The 19,061-nt window shown below is 47.2% G+C and overlaps 2 protein-coding genes across 5 annotated transcripts in view; both read left to right on the top strand.

Annotated features, from left to right (window-relative positions):
- Positions 1–19,061, top strand: part of LOC127482759 (transmembrane protein 254) — a 162,306-nt gene that overhangs the window by 57,021 nt on the left and 86,224 nt on the right. The gene's annotated exons all lie outside the window — the stretch shown is intronic.
- The window catches only part of LOC138843134 (transmembrane protein 254-like), a 79,589-nt gene continuing 64,444 nt past the window's right edge, over positions 3,917–19,061 (top strand). Inside the window, exon 1 of the mRNA XM_070057946.1 lies at positions 3,917–4,338. Coding sequence (XP_069914047.1) covers positions 4,237–4,338 — 102 coding nt within the window. The 5' untranslated portion in view covers positions 3,917–4,236. The remainder of the gene's footprint in view (positions 4,339–19,061) is intronic.

The following is a 19,061-nucleotide window of genomic DNA, read 5'->3' as shown; positions in this document are numbered from 1 at the left end:
CTTCTGATTCAGCTCCCTATTAATGTGCCTGGAATGCAGTGCAAGAAGGCCCAAGGCTTTGGGCCTCTGCACTCACTTAGGATACTAGAAGAAGCTCCTGGCTTCAGCCTGGCTCAGCTCTGGCCATTGTGCCCATTTGGGGCATGCACTGGTAGATGAAAGATCTCGACCTCCATATCTCTCCCTTCCCCCCACTTTGTCTCTGTAACTCTGCCTTCAAATAAATAAATAAATCTTTATTATTATTTGAAAGGTAGACTTACATAGAGAGAGGGAAAGACAGATCTTCCATCTGCTGGTTTACTCCTAAAAGGCTGCAACAGCCAAGCCTGGGCCAGGCAGAAGCCAGGAGCTTCATCCAGGTATCCCATGTGGGTGCAGGTGAAGTAACACCTTGACAGTAGGGATTCCATTTTGGGGAACCTGAGACTCCATTCTGGGAAGGTGCCCCCCCCCACCCACACACACACCGTGAGGCTCTGCTCTGAAACTATGGTCTAAAACAGTTGAACAATAGCAGTCCACTACATCACACTAGGCAGAGCATAGAAACCCCCTAGCATGATCGCTCAAGCTTGGAAGTGGATAGGCTGCACCTGGGTTAATGATAAAAATGTAATTTGTCTATGCCCTACATATGATTAAAACCAATACCTGGATTAATGTCAAGATTATAATTGAAATTGTTAAGATTGCAACTGGCATTGTCAAGATTATAATTGATACTCGTTTCGCATCGGTTTTAGGTCAGCTTGACCCCCATAACCATGTATTCCCCCCGATCCTAGCAACCATGTATTCCCATCCCAATTTTGCAGTTTTTGCCTTTATAAACCCTGTTGCTTTGGGCTTCAGGGACGAGAGTTCTTTTGGGCATGAGCCCACTCTCCACCGCCGGCAATAAAGGACCATCAAATTTTATCAATGTGTGGTGCTCCTTTGTTTACACTCACTCAGGTACAACACAGGGGCCCAAGCAACTGGATCACCCTCTGCTGCTTTCCCAAGCACATTAGCAGGGAGCTGGATCAGAAGCGGAGTTCCAGCCGTTGTGGCTATCTGGGGAGAGGACCAGCGGATGGAAGACCTCTCTTTCTCTCCCTCTCTGCCTCTGCCTCTCTGCCTTTCAAATAAATAAATACATCTTTAACAATAAGTGGCACCACTGGGAAACAAATGGATGCCCATATGGGATGCTAGTATCGCAAGCAGCAGCTTAACCTAGTGAACAACACTGGCCCTAATAAATCTTTTTTTCTTTTAATGTAGCATTTTTTTCCATGACCTGACATGTTAAAGCCACAGCCCATCAGTTTGGTGAATCCGGTAAACTGTAAACTGGTGATTCATCAAACTGACTTCCAGCACACTGAGTTTTCCTAATGATTTTCTGTCAAATGCCCACTTAATGAGATTGCAGTTTCTTTATCTTTTTCTCTTTCTTTCTTTCTTTCTTTCTTTCTTTCTTTTTTTTTTTTTGACAAGCAGAGTTAGACAGTGAGAGAGGGAGACAGAGAAAGGTCTTCCTTCCGTTGGTTCACCCTACAAAGGCCACTACATCCAGAGCACTGCGCCGATCCAAAGCCAGGAGCCAGGCACTTCTCCTGGCCATCCTCCACTCTCTACTCGGGCCACAGCAGAGAGCTGGACTGGAAGAGGAGCAACTGGGACAGAATCCGGCACTCCAACTGGACTAGAACCTGGAGTACCAGCGCCACAGGCAGAGGATTAGCCTAGTGAGCCGTGGCGCCAGCAATGAATGTGCATTTTCCCAAACCCAACTTTAGCTACCTGCTTGACCCTTTCTCAGACATCTCAATGCTTAATCCACTAGACTGCAACAATAGTAAGAACAACAGCCAACATTAATTTTTTACTCTGTGCCGCCTCTCACCTAACCATGAAGCAGTTATGAACGAATGTCCTCTATACCCAATTCCTGCAGGAAACCTACTGAGCATCATCATCATCAGTCATCACAATGATTTGAGCTTTACACCCTTGGGCAAGAAACCGCCCTGGTCCCACCCACATCTCAATACCACCTCCTGGGGCCAGCGCTGTGGCACAGTAGGCTAAGGATCGGGCCTGGAGCGCCAGTATCCCATATGGGCGCCAGTTTCAGAACTGGCTACTCCACTTCCGATCCAGCTCTCTACTATGGCCTTGGAAGGCAGTGGAGGATGGCCCGAGTCCTTGGGTCCCTGGACCCGATGAGACTGGGGGTGGGGTGTTGGGGGAGATAATGGCTCCTGGCTTCAGAACAGCACAGCTATGGCCATTGTGGCCAATTAGGGAGTGAAACCGGCAATGGAAGCACTCTCTCTATCTCTCTCTCTCTCTCTCTATCTCTCTCTCTCTCTCTTTCTGCCTCTCCTCTCTCTGTGTAACTCTGACTTTCAAATAAATAAATAAATAAAAATTGATCACATTTGTGAGCTGGAAGATCAGGCCTCCACCCCACCCCGAGTGACCTCATGCCCCTATCTGACCACACCTCTGTGCCCACCTGCCAATCAGGGTAATTAACCTCTTGTCTGCAAAGGCAGGGACAGCCCTGCTATGAGTGGAATATGGAATCAGAAGAGTTTTGATCTGCAGACAATTTCACAGTTTCTTCTAGCAACAAAATTTAATTTCACATTGTTTCTTCTAGCAACCAAAAACTACCCTAATTCTCCTGATGCACGATGCTTTCTTCATGTTGTTCTCCCCATCCGATGACACTGGGAGAGTGTGGGGTGTTTGCTGTGACTCAGCACATGCCCATCCTGCTCTGCAGACATCTCATCACACTCCTGTGGCGCTACTGGACAGCCCTCTACTGCTGCACTACGTGTGAATTTACATGTGGGAGAGGAGAGTTCGAGTCCTGGCTGCTCTGCTTCCAACCCAGCTTCCTGCTAATGTGCCTGGGAGGCAGCAGAGGGTCCAAGTACTTGGGTTCCTCTTCTCCACACGGGAAACTCAGATGGAGTATTCCTGACTTTGGCTTCAGCCTGGTGCTGGCCCCATCCCAGCTGTTGTGAGCATTTGGGGAATGCACCAGAACATGGAATGGTTGCCTCTGTCTCTCTCTCTCTCCTGCCTCCCATCTCTGTCACTCTGCCTATGGTAACTAAGAGTACCTAAAAGGTAATCTATAGAAGTGAAATTGACACTCTGAGATGCAATGATGGTTTACAGCCCTTGTCTCTACAGTTTGTTGAACTCTTTACTTAGTGTAGGGATAATGAGTATAAAGTAAACTGAAAATAAATCTTTGTAAAAATTAAGATTGGATGGCTGGCGCCACGGCTCACTAGGCTAATCCTCCACCTTGTGCGCCGGCACACCGGGATCTAGTCTCAGTCAGGGCACCGGATTCTGTCCCAGTTGCCCCTCTTCCAGGCCAGCTCTCTGCTGTGGCCCGGGAGTGCAGTGGAAGATGGCCCAAGTGCTTGGGCCCTGCACCCCATGGGAGACCAGGAAAAGTACCTGGCTCCTGCCATCGATCAGCGCGGTGCGCCAGCCGCAGTGCGCCACCTATGGCGGCCATTGGAGGGTGAACCAAAGGTAAAGGAAGACCTTTCTCTCTTTCTCTCTGTTCACTCTGCCTGTCAAAAAACAAAAAAATAAGATTGGGACTAGGAGAGGGAGGAGGAAGAAGGATGGGAGCGTGGGTGGGAAGGATCACCATGCTCCTAAATCTGTATATATGAAATACATGAAATTTGTATACCTTACATAAAATTAAACTCATTGCTGGAGGCCAGCCTTACCCTGATACTCAAGCCAGACAAGGACACAACAACAAAAAACTACAGACAAATATCTCTGATGAACATAGAATGAAAATTTTTAACATACTGCCAAATCAAAATTGACAGCAATCAAAAACATCCGTCATGATAAAGTGGTCATAGTTCAAGGATGCCTATATGTGGATGCCAGGGCCACAGGTGGTGGCCTATTCCACTGCACCCAGCGCCGGCCCCTATTTATCTTTCTTTAAAAAGCATGTATGTATTGGAAAGACAGCGTTACAGAGAGCGACGCTTGGAAAGGGTGTCCCCTACAGATAATGACCAGGCCAAGACGGGGCTGGTCAGGCCACCACCTGTGCTTGGCAAGCCCGCGGCCCTCCTCCCTCCCCGCGGGTTGGGCGGAGCAGCCGCCCAGGCCCGCCCCTGCTGGTCCTGCATCCACTGCACTGGGAGCAGAGCCGGCCGCGCACCCCAGTAAGGAGCTGCAGCGATGGCGATGGCGATGGCGATGGCGGCAGGCAACGCGGCCTACTTCCAGAGGGGCAGTGTGTTCTGGTTGGCGGTCATCACGCTCTCCTTTGGCTACTACACGGTAGGGGCAACCGAGTTGGGACAACCGCCTGGAGCGAACGCTCCTGTCACGCAGGCCTCCGCCTCCACTTGGAGGAGAGGCCGCGCAGGCGCAGTTCTCGCTCTCTCGCCTCCCAGCGGGGAGGGAAGACAGAACCCGGCAGCAGGCTCAGGCGCAGTCGGCTGCCAAGGCTTTTGGCAGGTGTTGGAGGCCCTGCGAAACCGGTTGGCCTACTTTCCTCAGGTGGGGGCGGGCACACTCCCCAGCTGAGGACTGAGCGCCTGGGTCTTTCACGATGGTGCTGGCGAACTCGAAGGCCGCAAGGGATGCTACCGCCTACTTCCGGACGGCCAGCCCGTTGCCCTCGCTGGTCACGGGGCTGGGGCTGGGATACTTTGCGGTGAGGCGCGGGGCGCGGACGCGGGCGCATGTGTTTTGGACCTCCGGGATGTCGTAGCGCGAGGGGCGCCGTGGGAACGGCGTGGGTGCGCATGCGCACCGTGCGGTTGCCTAGGTTACGAACGCCAGCGGACGCTAAGCCGGGTTTTAGAAGGTTTAGAGTGTTTGAAGCAGGGGGAGTTGCTTGGAAAACGGCGGATAAAGCCAAGGGATGGCTAGGATTTCACTGGTGAGCAAGAACCGGTGTGACAGCAGGAGGACAGCTCTACTGCGGGGAGGAGTGACTTTCGTCTCACTTCCAGGATAACGAACGGGAAAGACGCCCGGAAACAGGTTGGGGTAAACCGGTATCATGTAGGAGGAAGGCGAAGCTAGTTTGGATCTTTCCCGGGAGATCCTGGAACCTGGACGGGTGTCATTTCCACAGCGGCGTCGCTCTGACCACCTCCGCCCTCCTTTCACCTTGTGCAGGATGGAGGCGTGGGACTCTAGTTTTCCCGAGTGCCCTTTCTGTGCCAGGATCCCGCGACCCTGTTCGAACACACAAGCTGGGAAACTGAAGATTCGAGTTGGAATTTAGTGGAACTGGCAGATGCCAGCCCCTCTCCACCACGCGGTTAGGAGGCCGCAGTGATATGTTATACTTTATTGGAATATTGACTTTAAACAGCATCCTGGGAGAAGTAGTGTTGCCTTTGGTGCAGATCTAAGTGGAGCACTAAACTTTGGAGGGGTTGACAGAGATTCACAGAAAGGCTTGTAACAGAGCCTGAGGAGGAGTTGGTAAGGTCACCACAAAAACCTTACATGAACGAGGAGTTGCTGTTAATCCTTCGCGAGTCTGATTTTCCGAGTGTGTCTGCGTGGTGTGCAAGAGTGGAAGAGCATGATTCTAACTGCGAGATTGAGCTCAAGCCACCGTTTGCAGGACAGAAGCTGGCCAAAGCACGCAGACTCCTACAAGTCTAGGAAATAATGTTTGGGTGGAATTCATGAAAAATCGGATCCGTTCTGCCAGTGCACGGAGCCTGATCATCACCTCGTTTCTTTGTGGCACACATCCATCGGAGCTGCTTTTTAGAAATAGAGGATGGAGATTCGGGTGCCCTCCTTCAGACCCTGTTTCCCCGGTAGTTACTTTGGTAGAATCGGTGTTCTTTCCTACCTGCTCGTCTTTCAGGTGCCCTAATAGTTTCTCTGTGCCTCTGGTTCTCTTTCAGTGGGTTGTTCTCTGGCCACACAGCATCCCTTATGAGAGCCTTGGGCTCCTGGGCTCGTTCACTCAGTACCTAGTGGACCATCATCACACCCTCCTGCACAACAGGTAAGGAGATCTGCAGAAACAACACACTGGTCTCACTGGAGACCTTGAAGGCCTGCAGCTGCCTTTAGAAATTGAAAATGGATCTAGTTCACGTTTAGGAATCTTTCCAGATTTCTGTTAGATTTTATCATTAGAAATCCACCTTAAACTAGACTGTTCCCAGATGCCTCTCTAACCACAGGTGAAACTTCAAGCAGATGCATAGGTAATCCTGGGCCCTCTGAGATGTCAGGAAGTCCAGCTGTTAAAGCCATAAGCTTTGTTCTAAATCAGATCATCCGATCATTGAGCAGGGGCTGAGGAGCCTGGCTTGGGGAAGAGTGTGCAGCTGGTGCCTTCTCTCTCGTTCTTTTTTCCCTTGTTCCCCAGCGACAGCTGCCTTTGGACCCCTTGGAATGGTGGGAATAGTTAGGGGAAGGTGGGTGTAGTTTTCAGTGGGTGCTGCCTGGGGACCAGGCGTCTGGGAGCTGGGTATGCTGCAGACACAGTGCTGACTGTTTGTCTCTGGGAGGTCCTCAGAGGGATCCTCCTGTGCAGTTCTCTATGGCTGCTGCAGGTGCCTCCTCCAGCCTGCCTCTTGCAGTTCCATCCTTGGCGTTTGTGTTTAGGGGAAATCATCCTCTTAGTGAGGTTACCTTTGTGTTGGGCCTCCAGGTCGGAATACCTTTTAACCCCCCCCACCCCCCATATCCAGTGCCCTCCTGCAAGACCTGCAAGCCTCCAGTTCTCCCCGTGGGACCTTCTGCAAGTGGGGTCCTAAGGGTATCCCTGTTCCTTTGCTCTTCCTCCGGGCAGGCTGAACCCATCTCTACGCTTTGGAGTGACACAGTCGCCCTTTGTCAGAGGGCAAGGGGATTTCCAGGTGGCTTTGTTGAAACTCTTCTCTGGGCTTGAGACTGTGGTAGGAAAGCCCAAGTGTTCTGAGACTCCTTCCCAGTGGCCTCTTGGGCCTCCCTGAGGTCTTAGCTGAGGACACGTGTTTGGCCCAGCCCTGCAGCTTGACAGCTCTTGTGACTGGCATTTGGAGCCTCTAATGAAAACCAAAAGACTGTGTTGTGTTGTACACTTCTTTGAAGGGAGAAGGAGAACAAGCCCAGGGAGGTTGCGTCTCTATTACTGTGTTCCTAAAAGCAGTCCTTTAAGGATCTAACGTGTTAGAATGTGCCATAGCTCACTATCAATCAGAATTAATACTCCTTTGATTTGTGAGATCAATGAAAGAGTAAATAAATTTGAATGCATGAATACATGAAGACATGGTATAAATTTGGAGCTTCCCAAATCCTACTGCCCAGGAATAACTACTTGTAATATTTTGTTGAGTTCCCTTTTGTTTTAATCCATACCAGGTAATTTTTAATTCAGTCATCATCCTGTAGGAAAGAGTACTTTGTGCTGTATGTAGATACAGAAATGACCTTGGAGGTGGCAGGAAAGTAACATTTACTAAGCACCTTCCATGTGCCAGTCCCTAAGCAGAATCTCAAGGACATAATCAGGCTATAATATAGTCTCTTAAATCCCATGTTTTAAAAATACATACCTTTCTGAATTTCTTTTAACCAGAGATACGATTGGACTATATGTTTAACTTATGAGGGAAGGTGAAACACCAGGTGGCCCCGGCCAGGGGAAAGAGCCTGTGGGACGTACGAGCAACTACCCAACAGGACATCCAGTTACCACCTGACAGGAGATGGAAATAGAGCACAGGGTAAGCGCAGGACCCGGGCCACTCTCTGCATCTGGGTGTCTTCCTGCCAAAGAGAGAAACCATGAAGTAATGACGGTGGATGTGGGAGTCTTAGAGGCTGGACATGGAGCCAAAGGCAGTCCTGCAAAGAAAAAGGTCAGCAGGCCAGCTCGGTCAATGTCAGGAGAGGGGCTACCTGGCCAGAGGCGCGCCTCTCCAACAGCTGCTGATGGGCCATGCAGGCGACCCCTGTATCTCACCACCATCTCACACTGTTGAATTTGCCACCTCCTTAGGCTACCCACAAGCCTCTAGAAACACTAAGCTGAGCTCAAAGGCTTGCACTCGTCCTGGTAGAGCCTTCCTGATCACCCAGGGGCCGACTCAGGCCAGAACGAGGGCAATGTCCCCTGTCCCACAGCTGCCACAACTCTGAGACCCTGAGACTGATTTGGGGGGAAAAATGAAAGCAATACACCTTCTCCCACCAGCTCAAGACAGCTCAGAAATGCCATCACCCATTGCTGAAGGAAGGATCCAGACACAGGCAGGCTCAGAGGTCTCAGACCTGAGATTCAGGTGGATAAGGCAGCCACAGCCCCTCAACCCATGCAGGGTTCACTTTAAGCTAAGCCTCCAGAGTAAGATTTTATAGGAAAAAAAGGACTCCTCTGGACACATGGTTGGAAAACCAGAGTCCTAATTCATTAAGAATCATTTTAAGTCAAGTCTAGAGGCCAAGAGAGAAGCATCGGGATGGGTGTCGAACCCGAGCCTGGGAATACCGGATCTGTTTCTCCTCCACTACTCTTTCTGAAGAAACCAGGAGCAGACAAGGAGCCAAGAGAGAAGGTGGAATTGCACTGCCCACCTGAGGCTTCCAGGCAAGAGCATCTAAGAGAGGGTGTCCCATCCTACTCACCCACCGCTATTTAGCAGAAATAGCAGAGCTATTTCTCCAATATCCTCCCTTGGCCACCCATAGGTACTGCTCACTTGCTCCTGGCTCTGGATACTCCTGGTGGCATCTCCTTGCATAATGTTAAATGTACAATGTCACATTTCCCAGACTGGTGAAGAAAGGTTGTTTTAAAAAATATTTATTTTTCTGTATTTGGAAAGCAGATACACACAGAGGCAGAGACAGAGACAGTCTTCCATCCACTGGCTCACTCCCCAAATGGAAGCAATGACCGGTGCTGGGCCAGGCTGAAGCCAAGAGCCAGAAGCTTCTTCCGGGTCTCCCACGAGGATGCAGGGGTCCTCCTCTGCTGTTTTCCCAGGCATATTAGCAGGGAGCAGGATCAGAAGTGGAGCAGCTGGGACTCGAACCCAGGGTCCACTCTGGTACCCCAGTAGGGTGGGAAGGTCCTGGGGATGGGTGGCCGTGGCCAAGTCTTCTCAGGAACCACTTTCCACTGGAGGACCAGGAGCTGAGCTCCGGGGTTGCCCCACAGGTGTCCATGGCTGATGCTTTGATAGGGCTCAGTGTGACTTTGGGACATTGTAGGAAGGGCATGCAAAGAGGAAGATGTGCCCCCCACCCCCACCCAGACTCTCCTGTGGGTCTGGATCACACAGTCTGTGTTGAGGAAACCATCAGCATGTCTGTGGCTGCTGTGAATCCACTGTGGTGGCGATCGGACTACCAGGCTCACGAAGCTAAGAGGGACCTCGGTGGAGATGGAGCACTTAAAAATACCTTCAAAATGTCCTCTAGGAGTTGATTTTGACCACATCTCACCTGAGTCAGGTACACTAATGTCCACTTTGTCCACCAATAAATTCTGCAGTACAACCACCCGGCCAGCAGAGGTCACAGAGGAACATGCAAAGACCTTAAAGGGGAGGCACAGAGCTGAGCAGGGACTGCCCCAACCCCTTAGCAGGCTCCCCATTGCAGCTGCCCGGACACACGTCACTCTGCTGTTCCTGATTCTGGCTCCCTGCTGGAAGTATTGCACTGTGCCGCACTGCACAGTGGGCCCTTTGGAGCCTCCACACACCAGAGTGAAGGTCTGTAGTAGCCAGACACAAAGTCCCAGTTCCCACCAGAAACAATTCTTGGGCTTTTCTCTGCACAGTTTCAGATGCAAGGTGCTAGAGCAAGAGACTCAGTGCCCGCTGCCTCAGGTGGTCACTGGGTGGTGCCTGACAACTCAAGTGACCAGGACAGGACCTGACACACTTGCACACTTCCAGTCCCCAGTCCTGCTTTGAAAGAGGTCGCCAGAAATGACTGGCTGGCTTTCCAGGGTTCTGAGCATAGGGAGCAACTGTGTATTGAGAAGGCCCCAAACTACAGGACAAATATGGCCACATGCCCACCCCTCTAGCTTGGAGTGGACACTTCTCATCAAGTCCTAGAGCAGTTCCCCTGACCCTCCATATATCAGACAAAAGGGGTCCATTTGCCTGGGGAGTCAACAAATGATCGGTCCCCCACGGCAGTTCAAAGGAGAGCTTTATTGTGCCAAAGAGACGGGGAAAGTACAGCTCCCAAAAACTACTGCCTCTGTGAGAAGCCATTTTTGAGGGATTGTAGAGTGAGGGCGTGGCTGGGATAGAGGAAAAAGAGAAGCAAGAGGGCCCTACCTGCTCAAGCAACCCACAGCAGCACGCATCGTGTGTTCAAAACTCAACTCCTGGTGGGCTCTTGCAGCTCTCCTTGCTGTGAGGTCCAATCCCTGGGAGTACAGCATTGCAAGATCACCCTTCTTGGAATATTCTTGGGAAAACAAGCCAAGAGAATAAATTGTTAGATGCTGTGCCCCTGCCCATGCCCATGCCTGTTGTCTAAATCCTACTGTCTGAGTTACAGAATTTTTTTTAAAGATGTATTTATTTGAAAGGCAGAATGACAGAGAGACAGACAGGCAGACAGAGTCTTCCATCCACTGGTTCACTCCCCCCAAAAGGCCGCAATGACTGGAGCTATACAAGGAGGAGGAGCTTCTTTTGGGTCTCACACATAGGTGTAGGGGCCCAAGGACTTGGACCATCTTCCACGACTCTCCCAGGTGCATTATCTGGGAGCTAGAACAGAAGTGGAACAGCTGAGACTTGAACTGGCATCCATATGGGATGGAGGCTTTACCCGCTGCACCAGAGCACCAGCACCTGTAGAGATTTTTTTTTTAATATTTATTTTTTATTTGAAAGTCAGAGTTTCACAGAGAGAGGAAAGGCAGAGAGAGAGAGAAGGAGGACTTCCATCTGGTGGTTCATTCCCCAGTTGGCTGCAATGGCCAGAACTGTGCTGATCCAAAGCTGGGAGGCAGGAGTTTCTTCTTGGTCTCCCACACAGGTGCAGGGGCCCAAGGACAAGGGCCATCTTCTGCTTTTCCAGGCCATAGCAGAGAGCTGGATTGGAAGCAGAGCACCAGGTTTCATACTGGTGCCCATATGGGATGCCAGTGCTCAGGCCAGAGTGTTAACCCGCTGCACCACAGTGCTGGCCTGGGAAGTAATGTTTTTTCACATTTCCCTACTGGGAGGCAGCAACATATACTGCTCAAGACCAGGGACCACACCCATGGTGAAATTTAAAGGACTCCATGCAACCTGGGTTTTTCTCCAAACTTTTCTTCCAAGGGACAAATAGCTGGCAATAAAACACCAAGATTAGAAGATGCTAGTCTAAAACTTGAAAATAACACATTTTCCATACACAAATACTCTAGGAATGAAAGCCCTAATGGTACTTTAGATGATTTATAGCGGTAAATTTAAAACCCTAGATGAAATGGAATTAGTATTAGCAAACATAATCACAAATTTTACTCAAGGAGAAATGATAGTTTTCTAATCACCTATAATGAGATCAGGAGGCAAAATCTCCCTATAATGAATCTATCAGAGCCATCATTGTAAAATCCAAACCTTTAATGAAGGGCTAAGTGCAGTGTTGTACAAAATTATAGAAAATAGTAAGAAAGGTAGCATAATTGACTTCTTTAATCCTAGTTTAACATGACACAAACCCCTACAATAACTACCAGTACAACATGTCGTTTAGGAATATAAATGCCAACATGTTAGAAAATACGTCCACAACCCTAACCAGCCACACACACAAAGGATGTACACTATGAGCTTGTTCCTTTCTTTCAAGAACCTTCGACTCCCATGTACACAATTGTAGTATCACAGGCATCTGCTGACTCAAAAGCCCAACGCCATTTCCTGCAGCCACATTTCTAGTCCCAGAAGTTGGCACCAATGTGTTCCTCTTTCAAAATGTCCTGGATTTCAGAACTGGGCATCTCGGGCACCTTCTTGCTGCATATCTTGCTCGTGAGGTTCTGTTGGAGAACTGAGTACCCGCAGAGCTGTGCTCAACACCTGCAAGAACATGAGCTCTCCATCACCTTGACGATCTCCAGGCTACTGCTGGGACAGAGGAAAAGGCACCCTGTTCTCTGCGCTGTTGTGATTCTGCTGCATTGGAAACTGGTCTGGGGAGGGCAGCTCCTGCCAGTAATCCGGAGGCTGCTGGGGCTGCTGAGGGTGCGTTCCCCAGCCATTCTGCTGCCACTCTTCACATGGTGGGTAACGAAAACAGCTCTTCTGCTCCTGCAGCTGTTGCATCGCTCCCTGAGCACTGGGAACACCGGGTAGCAGGGAAGGCCAATCAGGCTGCATGACCCTCATTTCTGACCTGGAACTCCCAAAATACGGTGCGTATGAAAAAGAATGAATAAACCTTGCTCCTGGAATGCCACTGGGAAAAGATCCACCTCCTACGTTCCCTTGATTCTCCAGAGCATAGCTCAGTGCCTCTTGAGCACCTCGAACCCCAGAATCCCAGGAGCCGTAGAGCGGGCTGGGAACCTCCCATGTGGGTGGAGTGGAGTAGACAGCTCCGCCCAGCACAGCCACCTGGGCAGCATTGGGAGACCACTCCTGGGCACGTGGAGTGGAGTAGACTGCTCCGCCCAGCACAGATGCCTGGGCAGTTTTGGGAGACCACTCCTGGGCACGTGGAGTGGGGTAGACAGCTCTGTCCAGCACAGCCACCTGGGTAGTGTTGGGAGACCGCTCCTGGGCATTCTGCAGGCTTACATCTGGGGGACCTTGGACAGGGAGTGCATAAGGCATCCTGGGTTCAAGCACTCTGCGTCTCTTCTTGGCTGGTAGTCTGGCTCTTTTATTTTGGAACCAGTTCTAAAAAAGAAACGAAACAGAAATTACTTTTGAGTCTATATATTCCCCAATGTAGGAGAAGTTTGTAGTTCCTCTTAGGATCAGCGTCATCACTGATTTCCTTCGTGACCTTGAGTAAGACATGAAAAATGCAAGCACGCTTTCCAGGGGCTTCCTGTGTTATTATATTTATTATATGAGAATGCATTTACAGTAAATATGATATGTAAATGTATATATAAATATACATTTATAATAATTAAAATCGTAATTGTGCACAATTCTGGATTCCCATCTGACTTCAAAGGAGGCACGGACCCTTATATATGAGCAAATCCCTACTTTTGGAGGAGGCAAGATGGCGGAATAGGAAGGGAGCACACTGATAGTCCGGGGAGAGATAGTTTAATAAAAGTGGAGATACTGCAGGTTCAAGGAAGAGTAGGGGAGGAAACAGCAGAAGAAACTCTTCTGGAATGTGTGATTCACAGCGGACCTGCGTGGAGAGTGTGGGAGCCCACAGTTCGGGACACCAGCGGCAGACTCAACACACCAGCGCTGGAACGCGAGGTGAGCCGAACCTCAATAGCCCGAGACACCGGCAGGCAAGCGGAGAGAGGAGACTAGAGGGAACGACCCCCGGGGGGGGGGGAGTTCACCAGGCTAACTGGAAGAGAGAGAGAGAGAGAAAAAAAGGTGACTGGTACGGACATGGGTTTCTCTCTCTCCGCTCACCTCTCAAGGGCGAGCAAGACAAAGAGCAGGCGCCATCTTGGACATACGTCATAAGCAGAGCGACCTCAGGTCTGCACCGGCCCTGAGCCTAGCAGAAAAACCTGCCTCTGGGCGGGGCGAATTAACAGGAGATTAGGACCTAGTAAATTTGTGGTGCTACTGAACTGAGACTGTGAAAAAAGAGACGGTGGGGGAGAGAACTCACGGAATTCACGTGAGCACTCTCCAGAGACACTACAATTCCGTAACTTTGGCAACCCAGTGGGAGACTGAAGGAGAATTTGAGCCCACCCTGAGGGCCGAACAGATTCCCTGTGTGGTCCTTGGGAAAGAGCTTCCGATCTCTGGCTCCTGTGGGTATATCATTTGCCTGCTAACTACCTCCAACTTCGTTCAGCTGTGCGGAATTACTTCCCTTTTGAATCAAAAAAAAAGAGAGAGAGAGAGAGAGATTTACCACGCCTAACCTGGGAGTGTCACCTTTGGCACACCAAACAGAGCTCTCAGGCCACACCCATCTCAAGCCCTAAGGCTCCATCAAAAACAGATAGTCCACTTAATCTAGAGTCATAGTATAACAAGAAAAAGCACCACAGTGAAGAAACCAAATATCTCCAATATGGCAAATAACAAACGCAAAAACCGAGGTAATAAAAACAAGGAAGTCACCATGACGCCCTCAAATGAAAAAGACACCCCAATTCAAGATTATGAAGATGATGACATAGAAGAAATGCAAGAAGCAGATCTCAAAAAATTGATAAGAACATTAAGAAGTTCTCAAAAACAAATTCTTGAACTACAGAAATCCTTAATGGACAAGATAGAAAATCTCTCTCATGAAAATGAAATATTAAGGAGGAATCAAAATGAAACGAAACAACTAGTACAACAGGAAACTGGGATAGTGACTGAAGTGAAGAATTCAATAGATCAAATGAAAAACACAATAGAGAGCCTTACAAACAGAATGGGTGAAGCAGAAGAGAGAATATCGGACTTAGAAGACAGAGAACAGGAAAGGATACAGTCAGACCAAAGAAAAGAAGAGGAAATTAGAAATCTAAAACATATTGTCGGGAATCTTCAGGATACTATTAAAAAACCCAACATTCGGGTTCTAGGAGTTCCTGAAGGCATGGAGAGAGAGAAAGGATTAGAAGGCCTTTTTAGTGAAATATTAGCAGAAAATTTCCCAGGTTTGGAGAAGGACAGAGAAATCCTAGTACAGGAAGCTCACAGAACCCCTAATAAACACGACCAAAAGAGATCCTCACCACGACACGTTGTAATTAAACTCTCCACAGTGAAACATAAAGAAAAGATCCTAAAATGTGCAAGAGAGAAACGTCAGATTACTCTCAGAGGATCTCCAATCAGACTCACAGCTGACTTCTCATCAGAAACTCTACAAGCTAGGAGGGAATGGCGAGATATAGCCCAGGTACTAAGAGAGAAAAACTGCCAGCCCAGAATATTATATCCTGCAAAGCTATCATTTGTGAATGAAGGTGAAATAAAGACTTTTCATAGCAAACAGAAATTCAAAGAATTTGTTGCCACTCGTCCAGCCCTGCAAAAGATACTTAAAGATGTGTTACACACAGAAACACAGAAACACGGTCATCAATATGAAAGAAGGTAAAGGAAGGAAACCAAGGAAGGAAACCTCACAGCAAAAGATCACAGGGAATTCAAAGCATATATTAGGACTTATCTTTGGCAAGTGGCAGGGCAAAGTTACCACTTATCATTAGTCACTTTGAACGTGAATGGCCTGAACTGTCCAGTTAAAAGACACCGATTGGCTGATTGGGTTAAGGAACAAAACCCATCTATTTGCTGCTTACAAGAAACACATCTTTCCAACAAAGATCCATACAGACTGGAAGTGAAAGGCTGGAAAAAGATATACCATGCCAACAGAAATGAAAAAAGAGCGGGCGTAGCCATCTTCATATCAGACAACATAAACTTTACCACAAAAACTGTTTAGAGAGACAAAGAGGGGCACTATATAATGATTAAGGGATCAATACAACAAGAAGATATAACAATTATCAATGTATATGCACCTAACTACAGGGCACCAGTTTATCTAAAAGATTTATTAACGGACTTAAAGGGAGACTTAGACCCCAATACAATAGTACTGGGGGACTTCAATACTCCACTCTCAGAAATAGACAGATCAATAGAACAGAAGATCAACAAGGATACAGTAGATTTAAATGACACTATAGCCCAAATGGATCTAACAGATATATACAGAAGTTTCAATCCTACAGCTAAAGATTTTACATTCTTCTCAGCAGTACATGGAACCTTCTCTAGGATTGACCACATACTAGGCCATAAAGCAAGTCTCAGCAAATTCAAAAGAATTAGAATCATACCATGCAGCTTCTCAGACCATAAAGGAATGAAGTTGGAAATTAGCAACTCAGGAATCCCTAGAGCACACGCAAACACATGGAGATTGAACAATATGCTCCTGAATGAACAATGGGTCATAGAAGAAATCAAAAGAGAAATCAAAAACTTTCTGGAAGTAAATGAGGATAACAGCACAACATACCAAAACTTATGGGACACAGCAAAAGCAGTGTTAAGAGGAAAGTTTATATCAATAGGTGCCTACATCAAGAAATTGGAAAGGCACCAAATAGATGAGCTTTTAGTTCACCTCAAGGATCTAGAAAACCTACAGCAAACCAGACCCAAATCTAGTAGGAGAAGAGAAATAATTAAAATCAGAGAAGAAATCAACAGGATTGAATCAAGAAAAACATTCCAAAATATCAGCCAAACGAGGAGCTGGTTTTTTGAAAAAGTAAACAAAATTGACACCCCATTGGCCCAACTAACTAAAAAAAGAAGAGAAAAGACCCAAATCAATAAAATCAGAGATGAAAAAGGAAACGTAACAACAGACACCACAGAAATAAAAAGAATCATCAGAAATTACTACAAGGACTTGTATGCCAGCAAACAGGGAAACCTATCAGAAATGGATAGATTCCTGGACACATGCAACCTACCTAAATTGAACCAGGAAGACATCGAAAACCTAAACAGACCCATAACTGAGACAGAAATTGAAACAGTAATAAAGGCCCTCCCAACAAAGAAAAGCCCAGGACCAGATGGATTCACTGCTGAATTCTACCAGACATTTAAAGAAGAACTAACTCCAATTCTTCTCAAACTATTCAGAACAATCGAAGAAGAGGGAGTCCTCCCAAATTCTTTCTATGAAGCCAGCATTACCTTAATTCCTAAGCCGGAAAAAGATGCAGCGCTGAAAGAGAATTACAGACCAATATCCCTGATGAACATAGATGCAAAAATCCTCAATAAAATTCTCGCCAATAGAATCCAACAACACATCAGAAAGATCATCCACCCAGACCAAGTGGGATTTATCCCTGGTATGCAGGGATGGTTTAATGTGCGCAAGACAATCAATGTGATACACCACATTAACAGACTGCAGAAGAAAAACCATATGATTATCTCAATAGATGCCGAGAAAGCATTTGATAAAATACAACACCCGTTCATGATGAAAACTCTAAGCAAACTGGGTTTGGAAGGAACATTCCTCAATACAATCAAAGCAATCTATGAAAAACCCACAGCCAACATCCTATTGGATGGGGAAAAGTTGGAAGCATTTCCACTGAGATCTGGCACCAGATAGGGATGTCCACTCTCACCACTGCTATTCAATATAATTCTGGAGGTTCTAGCCAGAGCTATTAGGCAAGAAAAAGAAATTAAAGGGATACAAATTGGGAAGGAAGAACTCAAACTATCCCTCTTTGCAGATGACATGATTCTTTATTTAGGGGACCCAAAGAACTCTACTAAGAGACTATTGGAACTCATAGAAGAGTTTGGCAAAGTAGCAGGATATAAAATCAATGCACAAAATTCAACAGCCTTTGTATACACAGACAATGCCATGGCTGAGAAAGAACTGCTAAGATCAATCCCATTCACAATAGCTACAAAAACAATCAAATACCTTGGAATAAACTTAACCAAGGACGTTAAAGATCTCTATGATGAAAATTACAAAATCTTAAAGAAAGAAATAGAAGAGGATACCAAGAAATGGAAAAATCTTCCATGCTCATGGATTGGAAGAATCAACATCATCAAAATGTCCATTCTCCCAAAAGCAATTTATAGATTCAATGCAATATCAATCAAGATACCGAAGACCTTCTTCTCAGATCTGGAAAAAATGATGCTGAAATTCATATGGAGGCACAAGAGACCTCGAATAGCTAAAGCAATCTTGTACAACAAAAACAAAGCCGGAGGCATCACAATACCAGATTTCAGGACATACTACAGGGCAGTTGTAATCAAAACAGCATGGTACTGGTACAGAAACAGATGGATAGACCAATGGAACAGAATTGAAACACCAGAAATCAACCCAAGCATCTACAGCCAACTTATATTTGATCAAGGATCTAAAACCAATTCCTGGAGCAAGGACAGTCTATTCAACAAATGGTGCTGGGAAAATTGGATTTCCATGTGCAGAATCATGAAGCAAGACCTCTACCTTACACCTTACACAAAAATCCACTCAACATGGATTAAAGACCTAAATCTACATCCTGACACCATCAAGTTACTAGAGAACATTGGAGAAACCCTTCAAGATATTGGCACAGGCAAAGAATTTCTGGAAAAGACCCCGGAGGCACAGGCAGTCAAAGCCAAAATCAACTATTGGGATTGCATCAAATTGAGAAGTTTCTGTACTGCAAAAGAAACAGTCAGGAGAGTGAAGAGACAACCGACAGAATGGGAAAAAATATTTGCAAACTATGCAACAGATAAAGGGTTAATAACCAGAATCTACAAAGAGATCAAGAAACTCCACAAAAACAAAACCAACAACCTACTTAAGAGATGGGCCAAGGACCTCAATAGACATTTTTCAAAAGAGGAAAGCCAAATGGCCAACAGGCACATGAAAAAATGTTCAAGGTCATTAGCAATCAGGGAAATGCAAATCAAAACCACAATGAGGTTTCACCTCACCCCGGTTAGAATGGCTCACATACAGAAACCTACCAACAACAGATGCTGGCAAGGATGTGGGGAAAAAGGGACACTAACCCACTGTTGGTGGGAATGCAAACTGGTCAAGCCACTATGGAAGTCAGTCTGGAGATTCCTCAGAAACCTGAAGATAACCCTACCGTTTGACCCAGCCATCACACTCCTTGGAATTTACCCAAAGGAATTTAAATTGGCAAACAAAAAAGCGGTCTGCACCCTAATGTTTATTGCAGCTCAATTCACAATAGCTAAGACCTGGAACCAACCTAAATGCCCATCAACGGTAGACTGGATAAAGAAATTATGGGATATGTACTCTTTAGAATACTATACCGCAGTAAGAAACAATGAAATCCAGTC

This window comes from Oryctolagus cuniculus, chromosome 15 (assembly GCF_964237555.1).
Source record: "Oryctolagus cuniculus chromosome 15, mOryCun1.1, whole genome shotgun sequence".
Taxonomy (NCBI): Eukaryota; Metazoa; Chordata; class Mammalia; order Lagomorpha; family Leporidae; genus Oryctolagus; species Oryctolagus cuniculus.
The sequence above is the reverse complement of the archived record's forward strand: the minus strand, read 5'-3'. Positions and strand labels throughout refer to the sequence as shown.